This window comes from Cyanistes caeruleus, chromosome 4 (genome assembly GCF_971803275.1).
Source record: "Cyanistes caeruleus chromosome 4, bCyaCae1.hap1.1, whole genome shotgun sequence".
NCBI classification, from domain to species: Eukaryota; Metazoa; Chordata; class Aves; order Passeriformes; family Paridae; genus Cyanistes; species Cyanistes caeruleus.
In genome coordinates, this window is record NC_141704.1 from 82,226,571 (window position 1) to 82,247,735 (window position 21,165).

The window sequence follows — 21,165 nt, forward strand, 5'->3', positions numbered from 1 at the left end:
TTTAGTGTTGTTTTACCATAACCATGTTTAGAACCAGAAGGCTGATATATGGAAGTTGTAGAAAATGGATAATTTGTGAAATTTTAGACCTTTGCTGCTAAAACACTAATAAACATAAACTAGGAAACTTCCCTCTCCCATCCCACAGGTGTTTATTGTATCTTAATCCTCACTCAGATTTAAAGGTGGCTAAATTCTTACAGCCTGGTATGCAGAGGGGCAGATACTGCAAATTCCAGGGTCATTTCCCATTGCACTATTTGAGCACAATCCAAATCTCCATTGATTTTCAGACACTGCAAGTCAAATAAGAGGGGATGTATCACTTACTGCCACCATGTAACTCAAAATTCTTCAGGTCACTGCTCAGTTTTTAATCCCAAATTCTTCTCAAGGCTGTCTTGGGCTCCATCAATTTTTTCAGTTTAGAGAATTAAGAAAGGGCCACTTCAAGGGGACAAATCTCGATTTCAACCTGTATTAATTTACACACATTGCAAGTGGAAATATCCTTCTGCCTTGCTGATTTGTAAGTCCTGACATTTGATTATTTTATCATTTTATAATTTTATCAATTTTATAATCAATGAGCCGGATTTGTGGGTACTCTCTAACTGCTTTACATGACTCCACCAACATAAAGAAGCTGCAAACTTGGTTAAAGTGAATAATTAAGCTGTACCTACTGCTGCTTTACCTCACCAGGGGGCTGCAAAAGAGATAGAACACGCTGGTGAACGTGGCCTCAAAGTACAGCTAGCAAAAAAAAAAATCATGCCTAATGAAAATGGTCACTGCCCCACCTGTGCAGGCAGTTCCATTTATCAGCTGCCATATTTATTATTATCTAAATAGGAGCTTGCTCTAGAATACATTAAAATGAATGAGCACCTTGCCAAGGTGCAAACAGGGGAATATTATGAGCACAGTCTTAGGACTTGCTTGGACTTCAAAGGCTGCTTGGTCAGACTGGGCTGGCACTTCCAAGCACTCTGTGCCTGAGCCCTGTGTGACACGAGAGGGACACAGCCCTGTGTGACACGAGAGGGACACAGCCCTGTGTGACACGAGAGGGACACAGCCTGTCCCAGGAAAGCAGCAGAGTCTCCAAACCTCTCCACCAGCCCTTGCTGGGCTCTCTGTTCCTGGATTTCTGCTCTGGGACAGTCTGTGCCAGCAGCATCCTCACTCTGTACAGGGCTCATGCTGAGTGAAGGCAGAGGCAGCTTTGCTTTCAGCTTGATTTCAGCTTGATTTCAGCTTGATTTCAGTTTGCTTTCTTCCTTTTCCTCCCAGGCCTCTGTGTGGGCACAGGGGAGGACACGATTTCACAGCTCTACAGTGCAAAGGCAGGCCACATTTGCAGCCCAAACATCTTGTCAGTGTCCCCTTGTACGACACATTCTAAACATCTGTACCTGCAAAAATTAAAGACAGGTTTTCACGCAGCACTGGTGGCTTCACAGACACCAAACAAGGCTTTGCCTCAAACCTTCGGCTCTTTAATCCAGGACAACCAGCTCTGACTCTTCTTTTTTTTCCCCCCCCCTCTCATTTAAATCTCTCTGTGACAGTTTCTGTGGCATGTCAGGAGCCCATCTGCCAGCTGACATGCTGCAGCACTAATACATATTGGCATTTAGTTATCCCTACGTGGTGTGCAGCCTCATTTGTGCACAAGTGGGTTACTGGTGGCACAGGTTTGACTGGATTATTTAGCATCCTCCTTCAGGACAAAATGCAAAGCCACTCTGAGATATGCTCAGGAATAGACTTCCATTAACACCTTCTCTGCATGCACATATGTGTTCAAATGCATGCTCAGGCCAGGATATTTCAGGGAGCATTAAATGAAGGTTTTATTATTAAACAAGGAGAAACCATCCCACTCTTCAATCCTAGAAAACTCTTCAGGCATTGAGGCACCAAAATGCCACTGCAGACACAGAAATCAGAGTTCTTGCATATGTCTGCTGACTCCTTATTTTTCTGCAATGGCCCCTGACTAATGGAAACAACCACTGGCAAAGTTAAGGGAGCACTGAACATTTCAAAAGGCAAATAAGAGTGATCAGGAGAGAGGGTGAGAATGTATCTCTGTGCTGAATGCTTTCCTCTTCTCTCCCCAGGCAGGTAAGGAGAGGAGCACAGCATATTTTTTGAGGGTTATCTCAAATTTAATGGTAGCTTTGTAGCTTGTGTTCAAAAAGCCTGATTCTAACCTTGATGACATCGATTTTCCCCAGAGTGATAGCATCAAACTCAAGAATGTTACTCCTGATTTACACCAGAGTGAATAAAATGAAAACCAGGCCCCGGGCTTTTTAGTTTAAAAGACAGCATGTGGCAGCAGAATGTTCCAAAGGAAATCTGAAAATCCCTCAAAATTGAATTATCTGTATCCCCAATCAATGTTTTTACAGCTCATTTCTAATGCTTTAATCCCAGGGAACAATAATTTTGCTTCAGCCTCCTGTTCTTCCTTTGCCTACACACACTTCTGAAGTGAACTAGAGGCCAAATTCTGCACTGACTCATGTTTCCTGCAAAACCTAATGATTTCACACACAGCCTACAAAAGGCAGAAATCATGGAAGACAGGCACTCTGATGCAGCCTTTTCTGCCTTTCCTGGCTTCAAGTCATGATCTGCTTGTAGCACACTTGCAATAGCCAGCGAGGGAAGGAGGATGTGAAGCATACTTGGTTCCTAAAGGAGAGGTGTCTCACGGGGTCCTCAGCTGCCAGGGAGATGCTGCTGAGCAGGATGAAAAATAGGATCAGGTTGGTGAAAATGTTATCGTTAACGATTCGATGGCAGTGGACACGGAACCTGCAAGAGAGAGGAGAGGCACGACTTTATCTCTCAAAGGACAGCATGGGAAACGTTTCCCCCCTCCTCTTCTGACAGCAGGACCAGAGGGTTGCCCTGCAGAGCATCTTCCCTCTGCCCCAGCACAGGAGAACCTGTGCAGGGCAATGCTGGCTCTCCACACAGGACTCACACTCGATGTGTTTGGGGAACAGCCACTCCCTCCTGCCAGGGCTTTTTGTGATTTCCATGGGGTCTGAAACCTGCCAGCCCAGGATTATACCCCTTGCTTTCATTAATGGACCCATTCCTGATTCATTTAGGGGGAGAGCAGCAGAAACAGGCTTTAGGGTGCCAGTGTCCTTCTGAGCTGGGACTGGAGTGTCACTTAACAGGAGCTGTGGGGGATCCACCTTTCTAATGGGGTGCAGGCCTGGCCAAATGGATATGGGGCAGGCTGGCATCAGCAAATGACTTCTGAGAGACATCATGCCATGCAGGATGTATGCTAAGCATAGACCCACTTGGTGCTCTTAGTGGGAACCTAAAAGGGAGAGAAGGAGCAGTCTCCTGTCAGACTTTGTTTCTGGAGACCATCACAGCACTTCCCATGTGTTGGTAGCAGGATGAGAGGAGTTAAACCCCATCATATCTCTGTGCATAATTCTACAGGCACTTCATTAATCTATTTAGCTCTAGTCCTGGCTGTTAGGGCTCCAGGTCTCTATTACAGCAATTTTACAGATGACTGCAGAGGTTAATTCAGTTCTACAAATGACGGGGGGTGGGTGGCAAAGCTATCATTACAGTCCACGAGCCCCAGGCACCCTCAGCCCCTCCCTGTCACATAAACCCAAGCAGGAGGAGCAAAAGCTCTGCTGGGGGTTAAAAACCAGCTCTGAATTGAGCGGTGCAGGTGCAGCCCTGCCTTCCTCTGGGGCTGTGTTTGAGGCCTTAGGAGGGACACTGGAGATAGCTGGTGCTGCACTGGGCAGGGGGCTCACTGCTGTGTCCTTGCAAAGATAAACTCACCCGTCTCCTGACAGCCCTCCAGCCACATCCTGCACACCTGGGCTGGGAAGGCAGGTGTGACAACACGAGCCTGCACTGCAGGAGCCCGTGGGAAAAGGGTGAGGGAAGAATTGTGCTCCCTAAACACCTCTCAGAGCAATGGGCTCTCCTCCCCCTCTCATTTCTTCTTTTCTGCTCATTTTTGATGTGCAGCAATGAGCATTTTGGGATTTTGGGCAGCCCTTAGGACAGGAAGCTGCTGCCTCCCACTTGATTGATTGCATGATGGCTCTCCCGCAGTTTGGAGCGGGATGTGTCAGGAAATTCCAATTACTGACTCGCCTCTGTGTCCCTTATTTCTGCAACTTCCATCATTTGTGTCTTCAATCAGCCTTGCACGTGCCATGAGCTCCCATTGAATATTTTCACTGTGCTCCCTGCAGTTTCATAGGATTTCCTGCCTTTTAAAGGAGAGGTGGGTGAAAGGAGGCCTCTGGTATCAGCTGCTGAAGGGGAGCTCTGCACCTCACAACTTTTGGGGCCCAATGTGGAAGGGGTGCCAGCTCTTCACCTCCTTCTTCTGGCTAACCAACCCCTTAAATACCTGTTGTTAGGACTGAAGATGAAGAAAGCACTGGCATCAGGCATGGGCACAGCCTTTTCCTTGAGGTGCAGCTCAGACATCGGGCGAGGTCGAGGGCCGACAGGCATCTCAGGCTCTTCCTCATCTTCCTCTGCTGCAAGAAGCATTTTTGTCTTTTAATACAAAACACAACCCATTCCAAAGTGCAGGGGCATTTGTCTCTGTCATACCTACAGCTAAAAGCTAAGAACCATTAAAACAGGATGCTGAGGCCCTGAGCTTCCTTGCCCTTCCCTCCTCTGAGGCAGTGCCCTTAACCTCACCCTGGCAGACACTGCTCTCTGTAAAACCATTAGTGCTGGTAAACCTAAAACCTGCTCACAACACTCTCCTCAGATGCTTCACAGCTCCTTCTGCAGAAAACAGACCTTTCTAGGCTACTTCTAATGGCTTTTCTAATGGTTTTATTATTTTTAAAGATTTGAATCTTTCTTGCTGTTGTCTCCAGCCATTATCTGTTTTCTTATTTTCCATGGACACAGAAAATTAAAGATTGCCTTCCTCTTGCAGAAAGATTTTGCATGCTTGAGGATCACTATTATGCCTCTGGGAGAATATCTGGTTCCCAGAGCAAAACAGCAGCAGCCTTTCCTGAGGTGCTGTGTTCCCCAGGTCTCTGATCACTCCTGCTTCCAGATTACCTGCAGGATTAACCTGCAGTGGGGGTTTTACTGCTCCAGGGGAAAGCTAGATTACTTCTTATATCTTGTAATGCTGTCTTCCTGTTAAATGCCCTTCATGGAGACTTTTCATCATCCTTTTGGCATTAATTTGCCATCAGTGTCTGGTATGCACAAAGCAGAGATTATTTACCATGGAGCAACAGTCTGGCCTGTCACTCCTCCCTCTGCACTTCTGCTGCTGACTATTCCCAAAACTGGCACTCAGACCTCATCTTTACTGAAGGGCATATTTTTTTTTTTCCCTTTTTACCATTCCTCCAGCTTATCAAGACTGTTTTTCTTCTATTTGTGAGCATCTCCATGGAGCTGCTGCTGCGTCTGGAGCCGTGTCTGGATGAGCACATGTGTGCCCCAGAACAAACACTGAGCACATGCACATTGACTTGAACTGATCAGGAAGTCTTAAAATTGTCCCCTTTTAGAATTTAGTGGGGGGAAGGTCAGAAAGATGGGAATGAAACTCTTGAACCTGTGTCATCTCCAGGCAGATCAGTGAGCAACCTCAAGAGAGAAAATACAGAGATGAAGGCTAAGTGGTGCATGAGAGAGAAGCTTCTGCCTTTGAGGATTTCTTCTACCTGCTGAAATCAGACATTGTTTTGTAAATGACATGATAGGATTTTGCTGTTTTAAAGATCCCAATCCTCACTTAATCAGCAAGACAGAAAAAAAAAAAAAGAAAAACTGTAAGAAGGGAGCCTGACATGTTAGCTACAACTGATTCATCTTCCAGGCACAGCAAAGGAGGAAACTCCAATTAAAAGGTTCATCTTGAGTCCATAAAGAGAGATAAATTCCAGGAATGCTGATCCTTTAGGATGAGATACTGTACTTGATCTGGTTACAGGACACATCAGAAAGAACAGATGAATCAGCACAGATCCTGATCTAGATATCAGAGAGAGGAGAAAAGTGCCCTTTTTGAATGCATGCCATTATTACATGCAAATAGGATTCTTTCTTTACACTTCCAGTACCAAGAGTTCAGCTCAGATTTGCTTGATAGATCTTTGCATAAATGTTTGAGCTGGTACATAGAGTTTGTACCTTTTAAGTCAGTCTATTTTTTAACAGCTCAATTTTATGTGCAATATACTTCATAATACCCTTTCCACAGGCTTTATTAGTTAAAGAAACATCTTTCAGAAGTACATTCTTACATAGGACTTATAAAAAAATAGGTGTTAAGGTTAATGTGCATGTTTATGTAATATAACCATACTTTGCACTTGCACCTTTTATCTACTGGTTTCAGAGGAGGCTGACAAAGAGTGAGGCAAGAAAATCCTTTTTCTTCTTTAACAGGCCAGAAAACCAATGCCTGGGATCATGTGGGATATTTGAAACTCTTAAGAAGAATATTCTGGGTCCATGCTCTGCACCTTCAATGGGAGATCATTCTTTTATTACTCAGAGGAATGCTTAAAACACACTTTTAAATGGGCATGGAACAATGCCTCTGGGAAATAGAGCCTTGGCAGAAGGATCAGCCCCATGAAGACCATAAAGAACATTGTTCCTCTCCTCTTTTTCTCGTGTCTGCCATACAGCAAGAAATATATATCAATGACTCTGGGAAGCAAATACTTTCAGACTGAAAAACACATTCAGTTCCTCAGCCACAGGTAAAGAACAATGTTCTACTTTTCACTTAGAGTCTAGAGTGCAGGAGAAAGGGAACATTGAGGGCCAAATTCACAAAGGAAAACATGATTACAGCCTTGTCCCAGGTCACTGCCCATGCTGTCTACCTCCATATAGAAGCAGCACAGCTGCTCACATTTGTAGAAGTGAATGTTCTTTGGCTGTGGAGATGAGCACAAACAGCATCAGTGAGAAATTCGATGATGGGGAGGTTTTTATTCCTGTACAAAGACCAGAACTCTCGTATAAGGACATTATTTTGCTTCAAGCTCCCATGAATCATCCCAAGCTTTTACCTTCATCTGGCATTCCGAATTCTTTCTCTATTTCTGTACTAGACTACAAGACTAGCTCCCTGTCTTCCTGCAATAAACATATCATCATAATAATCCTTCTAATGTACACAAATCTCTGGTGGAACCAGTCTGTCCTTCTGAAAAGGAGGCCAGGTGATCTGAGGAGCTGCAGCTATTCTGGGCCCGAGGAGCAGCAGGAGAGGTTACTGAGAAAACTGGTTTAAGGAGCAGAAACAAGTCAGGGAATGAGCAAGGGAGGTTAGGAAAGACCCTGCCTTGTTAGATGGTGTCCCTTTGCATTTCTGATAAGAGACAGGAAAAAACCTGATAATCCATTCAGATTTTAGGTTGTGTTCAAGAATGTGTTAAGACAGGTGTTGGCACCCCTGGGCAGGCATTGAAAGTGTTTTCACTTGGTTTTCTGCACTCTAATTCTATATAAATAAAAGGGTAGAAGTAGCGTTTTGTTATATTTTTCATTTATAAGCTACTCTTTGTAAGCTATCTATAGAAAGTAAATAAACCCCAATTCTATTAGCAGTAGACTTAAAACTGACATTCAGGTGACTGTTATTTCACTTGAAAAAAACATAATTGTCTGCAAATCCAAGCCAGCTGAGAAACAGAAACAAAAGTGTATCAAGCTGTCTTAATTTGTGCTTCTCACTAAAGACTCCCACAAATCCCTTTGCAATTGGGCATGTGTGTCCAGCAAATGCCTGTGCCTACAGAGGTGATGGGAAGATTAAATCCAGAGTGACATGCCCCAGATAGTGTTAAAATAGTATTGCACAGAGTTAGAACAACACTCTGCTCCTGATAAATTCACTATAAATATGGAAAAATATATGTATAGTATATGTGAGGACTTCTCATACAGAAAATCAAATGCATTGAATAGTTTTCCATTTTGCTTGTCTGAAACTCTTGTCCATCTACTAAAAATGAACTCTTGTGTTTTTTTTTACCCTACCAAATCAACCTATTATCAGACATTTATTTATTAGGAATCATGGAATAGAAGAGAAAGTGTTTTATAGCCTATTATATCCTGTTACATAATCACAGAAACACAGAAGAGCAGAGCAGGGAAGGACCACAAAAGTCCCTCTGCTTCATGCCTCTGCCAAGCCAGGTTCAACTAATTATTATATCCAAGTCTTTTCTGGGAGACATTTTTCTGACCTGCCCTTAGCAACATTCAGTGATGCTGGGCTTCCACAACCATCTCTGAATTTTTACAGCCTCACCATTAGAAAATTCTCTCTGCTGCGAATCTTAAATCTGTTACCTTATAATGGAGATAATTCTCCTCCTATCTGAAGTTTTTATGCATTTGAAGATGTTTCTCTTGCCTTTTCTAAGCCAAATAAGGTTCATTCAACCTTAGTTCTTGCTAGCTACTAGCATTGTTTTCACCATTCTCTTCTATACTCCTTCTAATTCAGCCCTGCTTCTCTTACCCAGAGCACACAAAAAGAGCCATGATATTCCATATTCCAGAGATCTTATCAATTATCTCTTGATAAGAGATCTTATCAAGCAATAAAACAATTGCTTTGCCCTGATTAGCTTTCATTGACCAGATAAAACAAACCCATAACTGGACAAAAGGGTCATTCTTTCTCTGTGTTATAAATCTCACTACTGGCTTGCCTTTTCAAAGGCAGCAAACTGTTGCTGACATCTGTTGAGCTTGTGGTCATAAGATTCAAATCCTTTTCTCAAGGACTGTTACCTAACTAGCTGTCACCTAAGATCCTTTATTTGTGAATTGTTTATTCCTGTCTATGCTTAGAGCCTGGCACTTTCAATTTTATTTAGACCATTTATCCAGGACCTCAGGAGCTCTTTGAATTCTAATGCTGCCCTCCAGCACGCTTCCTGTCCTTCCTAGCTTCATGTCATCTACAAATGTAATAAGCATATTGCCTCTTCCATCATTCAGGTCATTAGCAATGGACTGAGCTGAACTCTAGACAGGCTTTTGGGTTGTACAAACTCACTTGGGTTATCACTGCTCTCCCCATGAAGGGCCTGAGCATTTCTCTCACCATCATCTAGACCATATTTTTCTAGTCAGCTTATGAGAGCGCTGTAAGAGACGGCCAGAAGCCTCAGCAAAATTAAAGAATATGACATCTACTTTTTTACCCCTGTCTACAAGTGTTTTCAGCCCCTTTCAGAAGAAAATCAGGGTGGCTTGATGTGATTTGCTCTTGGCAAATCTAAGTTGGCTGCTGGTCATCTCCTTATCTTGCAGTCATACAGTTTGTTGAATCCTTTGCTCCAGCACTTTTCCTGGAATGGAAGTTGAACTGACTAGCTCCAAGCCCACCCACCATTCAGGGCCTCTTGAACACTGCTTCAGGTTCTGAGATTTCTCCAACCAATCTCTCAATTCAATTGAAAATTTTCTTCTCTGAGAATGAAGTTAATCAGGCCCACCTGGCTTGAAAGCCAGCCTAACTGAAGCTACAGCTTGTTTCTTGCACTCCCAGGCTGACATCTTATGCCTCTGGAGTTATGCTAGTGTCACACTGTCCTTTTTGATTAGAAAACAGTGCAAAAAGGCATTCAGCACATTCCCTTTCATGATTATCTGTTTTCAGACTTCCCTGACCCCTGAGTACTGAAAAAGCACACTGAAAACAGTGCCATATGTATATTTTCAGACAGGGAAGTTTTTTATCCAGTTTGATTCTCTGTAAAGCCCTGTGTTTTCCAATAAAGAGCTTCACAGAGAACCAAATCAAGTATGAATGATCAGTAGAGGGACTTCAAAGGGCCAAGCCCTCACCTGTGCAAACACAGGCAAGAACACCATCCTGTCCCATCATGAAAGCACTTGCAGCATACCTGCTACCCCAGTTTGGCTTTGTGTGCATCAGCAGCTGCAGCTTCTGCTGAGTGAGGGAGGCAAGGAAGGAGATGTGTACCTGGTGCTTCTGTTGTGGGATAAGGGCTCTTTTCCTCGCTTTCATTGGGCTGATAATCATCCACGTTGATCTGGCAGAGAGGGAAGGAGAAGCATCAAAGGCTTTATCAGACAAGGCAGGGGGTTTTCATTCCCTGAGAAAGCCAAAGTCATGCCATCACTGCACAGAGAGAGCTGGCTGCCAGCAGACCTTACCTTGGTAGCAGGTGGGGACTCTCCATCAGCAGTGATCGATTTCAGCTCAATTTTCTCTTCCTTTGTCTCTTCCTCCACAGCTGTTTTTTCCATCTCCTGTTTCTTTTCGGGACTAGCAGTCCTAGCAATTTTACAAGATAAAGCCCAAAGAGTTACAAAGGTGCAAATCTGCTTCCCTTTCAGGAGCTTCATGTAGTACAACACACACCATGAGAGCAATCAGCTGCACCTTGTCCTCACATGCAGGCAAAGGCAGAAGCTCTGATCTAATTTTATATAGTTATTTCATTAAATTATTATTTATTTTATTACTTTATTTATATAGTTATTTTATTTTGTAGCTTTCATGGTGTGTGTTTGTGCAAATGCATGTTTCAGGTGTGTCAGCAGAGATCTCTTTGTTCACCCAAAGGCATGGATCATTTCCAACCCATACCTTGTGAGCTCCCAACTGCATTGCCTACAAAGGTTTTGCCCCTCACTGCACCCCTAGAGCGAGGGAAATCTGCTGAGCTGCATGCAGGATGAAGCAGAAAGAGCCAGGAAAACACTGAATTGGAATAACCAGTGTGGAGAGGCTTCCCTGCTGTTGGCAGCTGGGAATGACAGAGAAGCTCCTCACCCAGCTTGTGCCCCCTAAGTGTCTGCAGAAACACCAAAGGAACTGGCAGGAGAAGAACAGCATGTGGCACAGAAAGAGAAAGAAGCTGCTAAATCTCATCGTGGGAATGACAGAAAATATGTCTCGTGGCCCAAAGCAATGGGGAGATAGTGGGGAGATTTGAATGGGGGTTGACAGCATTTCACACTCATTCTCTGCTCTGAAAGCTCATCAGTAACCCAGACTTCCTTTCCTCTGCTCACAATACTGCAGCTGGAGGGGGACTCCTAGCTCACAGCTCTTTCTTGTCTTACAGTTGGAATTCCTTTACATAAAAATCTATATAGACTATATTAAAGATAAATATTTATGATATTGGTATTATAAAATATATAAGATATATATAATTCCATATATAATTGCATTAATCACATACAGACAAGTTCTATATATTACATGGATGTATAGGCATCATATTCATATATATCCATGCTGTGTGTAATTACAGGAATGTGTGCAGGTAAGTGGGTGCAAATGGATTTACCTAGCGAGCTTTTTCCTTTCTTTCTCCTCTTCCTCCTCTTTCTGTGCAGATGTTAAACTCTCAGCATCAGCAAGGTTGTCCACAGCAATGGCCAAAAATACATTCAGCAGGATATCTGTTTGTGTGCTACTTAAAGAAAACAGGCTTTGAAAACTGCAGAGAAAAGATTATACCAAAGGTTCCTTAATTGAAAATTTTTAGCAACCTGTCATCAGATCTCTTGGATTTTTCCAAACTTCCATTTCACACAACTGCATATCCATCATGCACAAACCTACACCTTCCTTTAACAGGCTTTGTGGGTTTTCAACATTTCACAACAGAATGGCTGATGTAAAACATCTAAGCCCGGATTTACATTTTGGTTTCCAGTTTCCCAAGAGCGTCTCCCTTTGTGCAGAGAGTCCCACAGAACATAAGAGGAGTGCTGAATGCTCTGCATCTTTTGTCAGTTTAGGTTGCAGGAGTGGGATTTTATGGGCAGCAAGCACAGTACTCCAGAGAGCATTTTGGAGGTTAATTTAGTCTGGACAGTGAAGGGTTGAGCTGGCAGCCCTGCCATCTCCCAGCACAGGGTCCATGCATGCCCAGCCATGCCCATGTAGCTGAAGGGCAAGGAATCACAACTTTTTCCTTGTCTTGCCAGTCAGTGTCCAGATCTCACATTACAAATCTGACCATGTGGCAGTTTTATAAATTTCTTGACTGTGGGTCTTTTTATACCACAATAACTTTTAAGCAAGCCCTGGTTCAAGGTTTAGTCTGGAAACACAGACATCTCCCCCCTTCCTGGGCTCCAAGGTCTAAAGGCTCCAAAGTCAGCCAGCATGTGGAGCTGGCTCACATTTTCACAAGGAGATCCAAGCTGTAGCTTTTTTTTTTAAGCTGTCAGCCAGATTGCCTACCTTGACCTTCAGATAAGTGGAATTGCACCACCTCCTTTTGAAGTGAGGGCATGCAGGTCAACTGAAATGTCAAATAACAGGGTTTGAGAGACCTGAATTATGGGCAAAGGCCAGAAGAGCTGGGCTGAGTCTATAAGGTGGCTTTATAGGAGCATCAGTATAAAAGGAAATGTCACCTCTGACACAGGAGGGCCATTTATTAGGGAAGCAGAAACTAAACACGGACAAATTTGGAGCAAGCTGAGATAGGGAACAGAATGGCAGCTCCGTGTTATATGCAAATTCCTGTGAAGAGACACTCACAGCACAATCATGCAATGAGCTCTGTGCCTCCTGGGGTAAGCACAGTGCCCTCACTTCACCTTAAAGCCAGACAGAACTGAAGTTACTCAAGACAGGCTGGAAGATAACAGAGCACAAAATTTTCTGTTTGAAGAACACACAGATTGCAGGGACTGAAATGGAACACAGGTCCTGTTAGTTTATACATGAACTAATATATGATCTCACATAAATCAATTATGCCAAACATATGCTACTCCTGTTACAGCATTTGTATATAGCATATTGCAGATTATACATATTTTTATTCCACATAAGGTTTGGATGGCAGCACACTAAATATATTTCTAAAAAAGCAATTAAAGTAAAAAAAAAAAAAAAAAAAATGCAGTAAGTACAGTAGGAACACCCAGAGATTAATTTGTGGGGAAGGCAGGAAAGAAAAATCTATGATAAAGGGGAATGAAAAATAAAAACACTAAACATGTAAAGATACTAAATAAAAGCTAGCATGTGGAACTGGCAAGTAGCTGGTTCTTACAACTGCTTGTATGCAATGAACTTGTTGAACTTTGGGCAGTGCAAAGCCAAAGTTCAGACCTAGGGAAAAGGCAAAAAACCTTGAGATGTGAAATGCACTATTTTCTGACATAACAAAGTGAATAGTGGTTTTAATTCATCCCCTCTTGCAGAAAAGAGTAGCATCAAAGGATACAGTTTCCACAGATGAAGAGGATGATGAAGTAAATACAGACCAACATTCCTGGAAAAGAGGGGCCGCCATAAGCCATGATCCCATCATACATCACCGAATTCCAGTCCTCCCCAGTCAGGATCTAAATGACACATTCCCACCAATAAGGGATACAGTGTTAGACCACACAGAGAATTTGAAAACCCCGTTAACACAAAGATCCCCACTGTCCTAGAGAACACCCCCTCCCCCAGGATGGAGCCCATGGAGACTCTGCCTGTGTCCATCTAGAACATTAAAAAAATAACCCCAAACAACAAACCACAGAACAAAGAAAATGCAAAGAAGACCTGTGCTCAAAGTGTGAAAAAACCCCCCAAAGAGTGTCTTCTTGAAGATGCTGGCTGAAGGCAAATGGCTCTCCCAGACAGCTCTGTTCAAGTCTCCCCCTTGCTCCAGGCATTTCCATCCCACGTGCCTGTTGTTTCAGTGCCCGGAGCACTGCCCTCAGCACAGCCTCCAGACCATTTCCCTTCCCACATGTCAGTGAAATCATGATCCTGATCCCCTTGGGTCACTCCCCAAGCTGCAGAGGGCCCAAAGGCCACGGGATTCCTTCTATGGTGCAGGTATTTGCTCCCCAGAGCGGGGAGGAGAGCAGCAGGGCTGGGCTTTGGCACACAGGTGCTGCCCTGGGACGTGGCAGTGGCTGTTCTCTGTCCTGCCCTGCAAAGACCCCGTGGCCTTGCAGCACCACAGGGGTTTTATCTCTGTTTCCCACCTTGGGAGGGACTAACCAGGCACCCTGCTCTGGGAGCTGGTAGGGTCATGTCCCATCTTGGGGCCTGTCAGGCTGCAGGATCTACCTTGCCCCGTGAAAATACAACATGTTTCCCCTCGTGCCCTTACCTGAAACACAGTCAGGAGGGACTGAGGGAAGTTGTCAAATGTACTCCTCCTGGTCTGCATCTCATCAAAGTTAAACTTGCCCCCAAAGAGCTGCATCCCCAGGAGTGAGAAGATGATGATGAAGAGGAAGAGGAGCAGCAACAGGGAGGCAATGGAGCGGACTGAATTCAGGAGTGAAGCCACAAGATTACTCAGGGAGTTCCAATATCTGGGAGAGAAAATAGAAGCAGTTAAAATTCCTTCAGCTCGAGACAGGTGCTCATGGACTGCACAGGATATTGGTTCAGGCTGCCTTCTGTGTAAAGCAGGCATTTCCAAACACCCTGTTAAGCAGTGAATCATTGATGTGCCTCCCTAAGATAACGAGACCTACTGCAGCTAATGAGTAATTTTACTACCACACGTGTACATACACAATTCCCTCCACCCCCCACTCCACACACACACACACCCAGAAGATTATTACAGCGCTCTCCATCTAAGCCTCTGCACATCTTATATCAATATACAGTGATTAGTTCTTGCTGCTTCAGTGAGTTACATTCTAACCGACCTCATTACAACACTCGCAGATGTTACGGCAGCCAGAATACCTCACTCCAGAGAATGGCCTGTAATAACTAACGAGAACAGATGGGGAAACTGTTTGGATGCAAATACAAACTTGCCCAAAATTTGGAGTGTGTGAGTATGTCACTCACAGAGAGGTTGCTGAGCTCTCTGGGGTTGGGAGGAATGAGAAAGATTTTGCTGCTCCTTTCACAAGAACCCCAAAGCAAACTCCAGATCTACCTTCATCTGGATGAGCACAACATCACTGGGTTTTTTTGTTTTTCAAACAGGCTGCAGAAGATTTTCAAATGGCTTCATTCAAGAGACAGGATGGTTAAGACCTGGTCTCTGAGGGTATTCAGGCTTGTGCCCAGTTCAGACTCATGTATGATGCAGGGAGAGGATTTCTTGTCCTTGGGGTTCCACTTTAGGGCTCAGAGTGATGCCATCAGCACGATTGCTGCAGCATGCAAGTTTGCGTTCTTTGCCAGCCTGCAGAGTAGTCACAAGCTGGAGAGAGGCTTTAGATAGAATTTCTAAATAATTCACCACACCACCCATGAAGCAACTTCCACTTTGGTCTTGCATCTGCCCAATCACTCCCAATCTTCTTCTTAGCTGGTCATGAGCTCCTCTCTTTCGTGCTTTGGGGCTGGCAGAGCTTTCAGACTGGGCAGAAGATTAGCTGTCATCTTCCAACCACCACATTGTGATGCACATTACCAGCAAATCCTCACCAGCTTTCACAGCTCAGCAAACCAGCAACGTTTGCTTGTGCTCTTCCCTCTACCTGGCCTGCCACCATGCTTTGAGAGTCCACCAAGGCCAATGTCCTCCAGTCCCTTCTCCCACAGCCCACAGCTTTGAACATTTCCTCACTCATAGGACTCTGTTTCTAACCACATTTGCCCTGAAGACAAAAGTTCCAGGTAGAAAGGATGACAGACTGGTGCTCTGGCTCTCTCATGGAAACTTTATCCTTCAACTCATCATTTTTTTCCTGAAGGCAGTGTATATATTCATTAGAGTCAAGGGTTCTTAAAACCCTAGTTAAAATAATATTTTTAAAATGTCTATCTGAAAAGAATTCTTTTCTTGTCCTGTGGAAGACAGGGCTGCCTGAGCAGCCCAGCCACTTCAGGAAGATTAGCAATCCGATCTGCAGAGGGACATCACCATGACCTCTCAAGTTCAGCAGTGGGTTCATATCCAAGGACTGAGCTTCAAAGAGAGCTGTGATGTTTTCCCTCCAGCCCAGCTTCAGCACTTCAGAGCAAACCAGGATGCTTTAAAGTTTAACTGCAATTAAAGAGATGAGCAATGAAAAGCTACAGAGCAAAGGTAAGGGCATGGAAGCTGTGGGCTCAGTGCCACCAAATATCCACACGGAATGTGCAATGTAACAGCTCCCTGTGTTTGCAGTTATGCTCACAGCTCACATACTTTCACACTTTGGGAAGAAGGCAAAGTGACACAGGAGAAGGGAAAAATTCATTCTGATGAAAGTCAAATGAATTCAGCATCCTTAAAGCAGAGGTTGATGGGCTCCAGAATATCTCCAAGTCCTCCAATGTCAGGCAGGACACACATTTTCTAGGTCTTTCTAGCACCATCCTTAAGAAGCAGTGAAGCTGTTACACATCTGAACAGTGCCAGTGACTCAATTTAAGCTTAAAGGCCTTGCTATCTCAGCTCACAACTGTGCAGACTTCTACCAGTTCTGCATTTCTTACAAATGGCTCAATACTTGGGATTCAGATTCTTAGAGATGTATTGACCTTCAAGCAATTAACTGAGATGGTAAGATTAGTGCTGTTCTATCTGTGTACTAGTGCTAGCTAGAATGATAGTACCACTAGAAAAGTAAATAAAACAATCAGGGGGAAGAAATGTAGGAAAAGGAGAGGGTATGAAATGCTTGACTTATTAGGATGTGAAAATAACAACAGTCTTATCTCAGGGTCCTAGAAGCTTCACCGAGGTTACCATCTGTCACATTTGGTGGGTGCAGAACTAAGGTGAACTCCCTCAAAGTGAGATCAGGGATTACTCAGTGAAACACAAGGGTTTTATGTCAGCAGTGCTTGAAGCCCAAAGAAGAAGGGTCTCACTACTTCATCCTCTCTGGTTAACACCTTACTAGAAAGGAAAAATCAGCACTGGATGCTGGATGGAATGGGAGGTTTTGGACCAAAGGCAGCTTTTGGTCCAAAGTATGAAAGAAAGCTGCCTCAGGTTTATGGGGAAATGAAGGTGCCCCTGACCAGCTCCCAGCAGAGATCTGAGCCCTTGGGGGTGCCAGTGAACGAGGCTCTGCAAAACCCCAGGTGAGGAGGACCTGGCTGTGGCCCCTCTTTCAAAGTGGAGGAGTGATGCAGACAAGTCAAGGGGTTTCTTCAACATCTCACCCAATAACCGGCTGCAGAACTGGATTGGAACTTGACGTGTTCTACTGCCTTCCCTCTCCTCTCTCTCCACTGCCCTCCACTAAATCCTCATGATCACATCTCCAGCAATCACAGGTGCAGGGCTTAAAACAGCAGCAACAGCTGGCAGACTCATTATTGGAAAGCTTCCCACCCTGTTCACCCAACATAAAACCACTTTGACAGTGGTTTTTGACAGAAGGTACAAAAAATGGGGCACCCTGTCTCTCCTCCCTACAATTAACAGTGACTTACCTAGTGGCAGGATTAGGTATAAAACATCAAATTCCTGTATGCTGTTGCAAATGATATAATTTATTTTTTAAATACAAAGGACTATAATACATTTAAAGCAGTAAAGGATTTTTTTTGAATGAGAAAATAATCTATCTTCTCACAGCAAAGCGAGGTGTTCTGCACAGAACTTTAAAAATTAGGGAGAATAAAAGAGATCACATTGTCTGCTTGTCTAATGTATTTATAATTTTGGAAGAAATGTTTGGTCTTGAAACTCTAAATGGTGTTTCTAAAATGATGCATTGTTCATCTTTATTTGTTTCTGCTCTATTGTGCAGCTATTTTTGTGTTTCTTGTAGAATTGTATCATCTTGATGACCCTGAATTTGTTTGTGCATGGTGTTTACCATGGAAAACCTATGCAAATATATAAAGAATAGTCTACCTACTGATATATTCTCACCAGAGTAATTTTCCTGCTTTGTAATTTTTAATATCCTAGATTATCATTATTCTCCCATTCACTGTATGTCCCCTTATGCTCATGAATGTATATTTGATATAAAACATGACACTACCATTCCTCCTGCCCCTCCCAGCTTTCCAGTGTTGCATCTTTCTGAGTTATCATTGCACTCATGTAGGGCTGATAATGTCATTAATAAATCCTCATTGTATTTAGAGCTGAGTGAAAAACAGAAAAAATTGTATTTTACTAGAGAAGGTAAAAGTTTGGCTTTAGTGGCAAAATATTCTGTCCTGCAGAAAAAAGGCATGGGTGAGCCTAAAATAATGCTTTAGGGGCTCGTGTTAGGGCCTTCCACATGAGGGTGAACTTCAGCCACAGAGGGAAGGATTATGAAGAAAATGATGAATAATTACAAAACATATAAATTTGAAACTACTGCAGCCTAATTGTCAATATTTTAGGAGTGAGAGAGAGAAAGAGAGAAAGAGAGAAAGGGAGAAAAGGAGAAAGGGAGAAAGAGAGAGAGAAAGAGAGAGAGAAAGAGAGAGAGAAAGAGAGAGAGAAAGAGAGAGAGAAAGAGAGAAAGAAAGAGAGAGAGAAAGAGAGAGAGAAAGAGAGAGAGAAAGAGAGAGAGAAAGAGAGAGAGAAAGAGAGAGAGAAAGAGAGAGAGAAAGAGAGAGAGAAAGAGAGAGAGAAAGAGAGAAAGAGAGAAAGAGAGAAAGAGAGAGAGAAAGAGAGAAAGAGAGAAAGAGAGAAAGAGAGAAAGAAAGAAAGAAAGAAAGAAAGAAAGAAAGAAAGAAAGAAAGAAAGAAAGAAAGATCTGATTAATACATTATGCATTATGAGTTCTTAGCTCTGTGCTTTACACACAGACCCATGCACAAAGTGTAGGAGACATATTCCAGGTAACATTTCTTTCAAGGAAAAAAATTTATTTTAGCTGTTCTGCAGAGTGAAGGCAAATGTAGCCAGTCCTGCTGCTGCTGTTCCATTGTCACATTTCTGCCAGAAGCTTTGGGAATATTTGAGTACTCCACTAGCTCAGGCTTTCTAAAGTATTAATTATATTCTCTCAGTGTTTGCCTTTCTATTAGAGAATTCTCTTAGGTAGCTTATGTATTTCGTGTAGGAGTGGAGACATGTCTTGGAAAAGCAATGACCTCTCCAGGATGCTATGCTGAAGCTCATGCTTTTATAGCTATTTTGCCCTGGGTGTATCTGATTGCCCAGTGCCTGAAACAGCTACTGCTTTCTTCAGAAACCAGGCCTGGGACTTGGTCATGGCTAGATCCAGGAAAAACAGTCCCCAGAGCAGAGATCCCCACTATTTCTGACAGAGCAAGGATGCCTTTCTTGCTGGAAACTTGTTTCCCCTCTCTGGGAAGGAACGTTCCCCTCTGGAATGTTTCTTCTATGATCACATGTCCAAGCAGACCACTTTTTTTCCCCTTTTTTGAAATGGTTGTAGGCTTGCTTTGGCCTCTCTCTCTGAGGCTGTGAACTGATTTTCTGTCTCTGCCATCTGACCTTGAGATCCATCCATCCTGCCAGAGATCTGAGCCTCAGAAGCTCTCAGGGCAAATCTTGTGTGATGCACAAGTACAAGACTTGTTGTTTTTTTCTGCCTCTCAGCCCAGCCATTTTGACTATCTTCCAGTTTTGGACTTGTTTTTCTCATGTGCTGTGTTTTCTATCTCTAATTTGTCAGAAATTTCCTCTGACAGGGGGTGTTACAGCAATTGTAGGGACAATTCCATGGCTGAGCATGCAGAAAAAGCACTCTTTCACCACCTCAGCCAAGGTTTTTGTAAAAAAAAAACCACTGGTGCCCACACAGGAAAAGGCAGACCTTGTGCTACTTGGGGCAAGAGCTTGGACAGATTTGTTGCAAGAGCTCTGGGTAAGTTTGGAGCTGATCTCTCCTACAAACTCCCCTCAAGGTGGAAAAGCCCTGCCAAACCAAGTTTGTTTTGGAGGTCACTGGCTGAGCAAGCAGTGACTGTTTAATAGATATCACATTGCCTTTATGCAAAGAATGGAAAGGGAAAAGATACCAGAAGCTGGAAAAAGTCTGATTTCTTCATAAAGTTTCTGCTTTGTGATGGATCCTTGGAAGGGGAATAGCTGGCAACATCCTTTGCCTGTAGCTGCTGGTGTTGACACAATCTCCCACTCAGGTCACTGTTGAGTCTACTGGAGCTGGCATGGGCTCCCCAGTCAAATGCTGTTTTTCAAAATGCTTTTTTCAAAGCAGCCTTTCAGGCTCCTCTCTGTCACCAAAGAGGGTCAGAGGAGGCCACAAGGCTATCTACTGTTTTGGTTTTCTTTGTCTTTCGCAGAGAGCTGTGAGAGCCTGGGCTCACATCACTCCAGCTCTCAGTTTAACGCTTTCCATGGTATCAGGTGTCTCCAGACCCCTCAGCACTCACCTCAGGGGTAGATGTCCTGTCAGTACAGCCCTCCCCACCCTGTTACAGACTTCAGAAGATGAGGACTGTTAATTTAGCACTCCCACTACCTAATTAGTGGCAGAAAGAGTTAAACAAGAGTGACTTGTACCCATACATGTTGTGCATTGAGCAGAAACCCCTCGTCCAGCCCCAAAGAAGCTATAAAGTACCTTGTGATTTTAAATATCCTTAGGAGCCTGACACATCTCAAAACCGAAATGCCCAGGGGTGACATGATCTTTGTCTCCACCAGGATGGTTTCCAGGATGCCCCCGCACACGATGAAGCAGTCAAAGCGGTTGAAGAGGGACACAAAGTAGGCCTGGAGACCGAGGCTGTACATCTTCAGCAGCATCTCTGCCGTGAAAAGAGCTAGCAGCACCTTGTTGGCAGTGTCTCGTGGGAAGCAAAAAGAAACAGGTTAAGGAAACTCAGTCAAAAGATCATCACATTGGCCCTTGCTTCTGAGAAAGCATTTCAAGGACCAGTCTTAAAAGTTATCTTCGTGTAAGCTTGGGTCAAAGAGTGAACTTGGAAAGCGTGGGCATCTCATTCACAGAAATGTTTTAGCAGGAGGGTTACAGCAATTCTTATGTACTGCACATGCAGCTGCAATGTATTACACAACCTCCAGTGGCAGGGACACGCCTTCCTGTGCACAACCTGCCTTCACACCCGTCATCTGCAGAGCAGAGTGGGAATAGAAGAGCTGCTGTGCTACCTACTGTTGCTTAATTAAGCCTTTTCAGCTGCTCTCACCTCCAGAGAGAATTCAGCTGTTCTGCAGACAGAAGAACTTGACAAATCTCTCTTTGTCACCTCCCTAATAATTAGAGTTTATCATAAATGCCATTTCAGGGGAAACCCTGGACAAT

General features: G+C 43.8%; 1 protein-coding gene across 6 annotated transcripts in view; it reads right to left on the reverse strand.

The window, feature by feature from the left end:
* Window positions 1-21,165, reverse strand: part of CACNA1C (calcium voltage-gated channel subunit alpha1 C) — a 461,478-nt gene that overhangs the window by 78,455 nt on the left and 361,858 nt on the right. For all 6 annotated transcript variants that reach the window (XM_086886085.1, XM_086886089.1, XM_086886086.1 and 3 more), the window contains 8 exons: window positions 20,461-20,686; window positions 14,157-14,364; window positions 13,269-13,389; window positions 11,367-11,481; window positions 10,222-10,342; window positions 10,028-10,097; window positions 4,427-4,559; window positions 2,703-2,832 (listed from right to left, as the gene is read on the reverse strand). In XM_086886085.1, coding sequence (XP_086742211.1) covers window positions 2,703-2,832; window positions 4,427-4,559; window positions 10,028-10,097; window positions 10,222-10,342; window positions 11,367-11,481; window positions 13,269-13,389; window positions 14,157-14,364; window positions 20,461-20,686 — 1,124 coding nt within the window. The remainder of the gene's footprint in view (window positions 1-2,702; window positions 2,833-4,426; window positions 4,560-10,027; window positions 10,098-10,221; window positions 10,343-11,366; window positions 11,482-13,268; window positions 13,390-14,156; window positions 14,365-20,460; window positions 20,687-21,165) is intronic.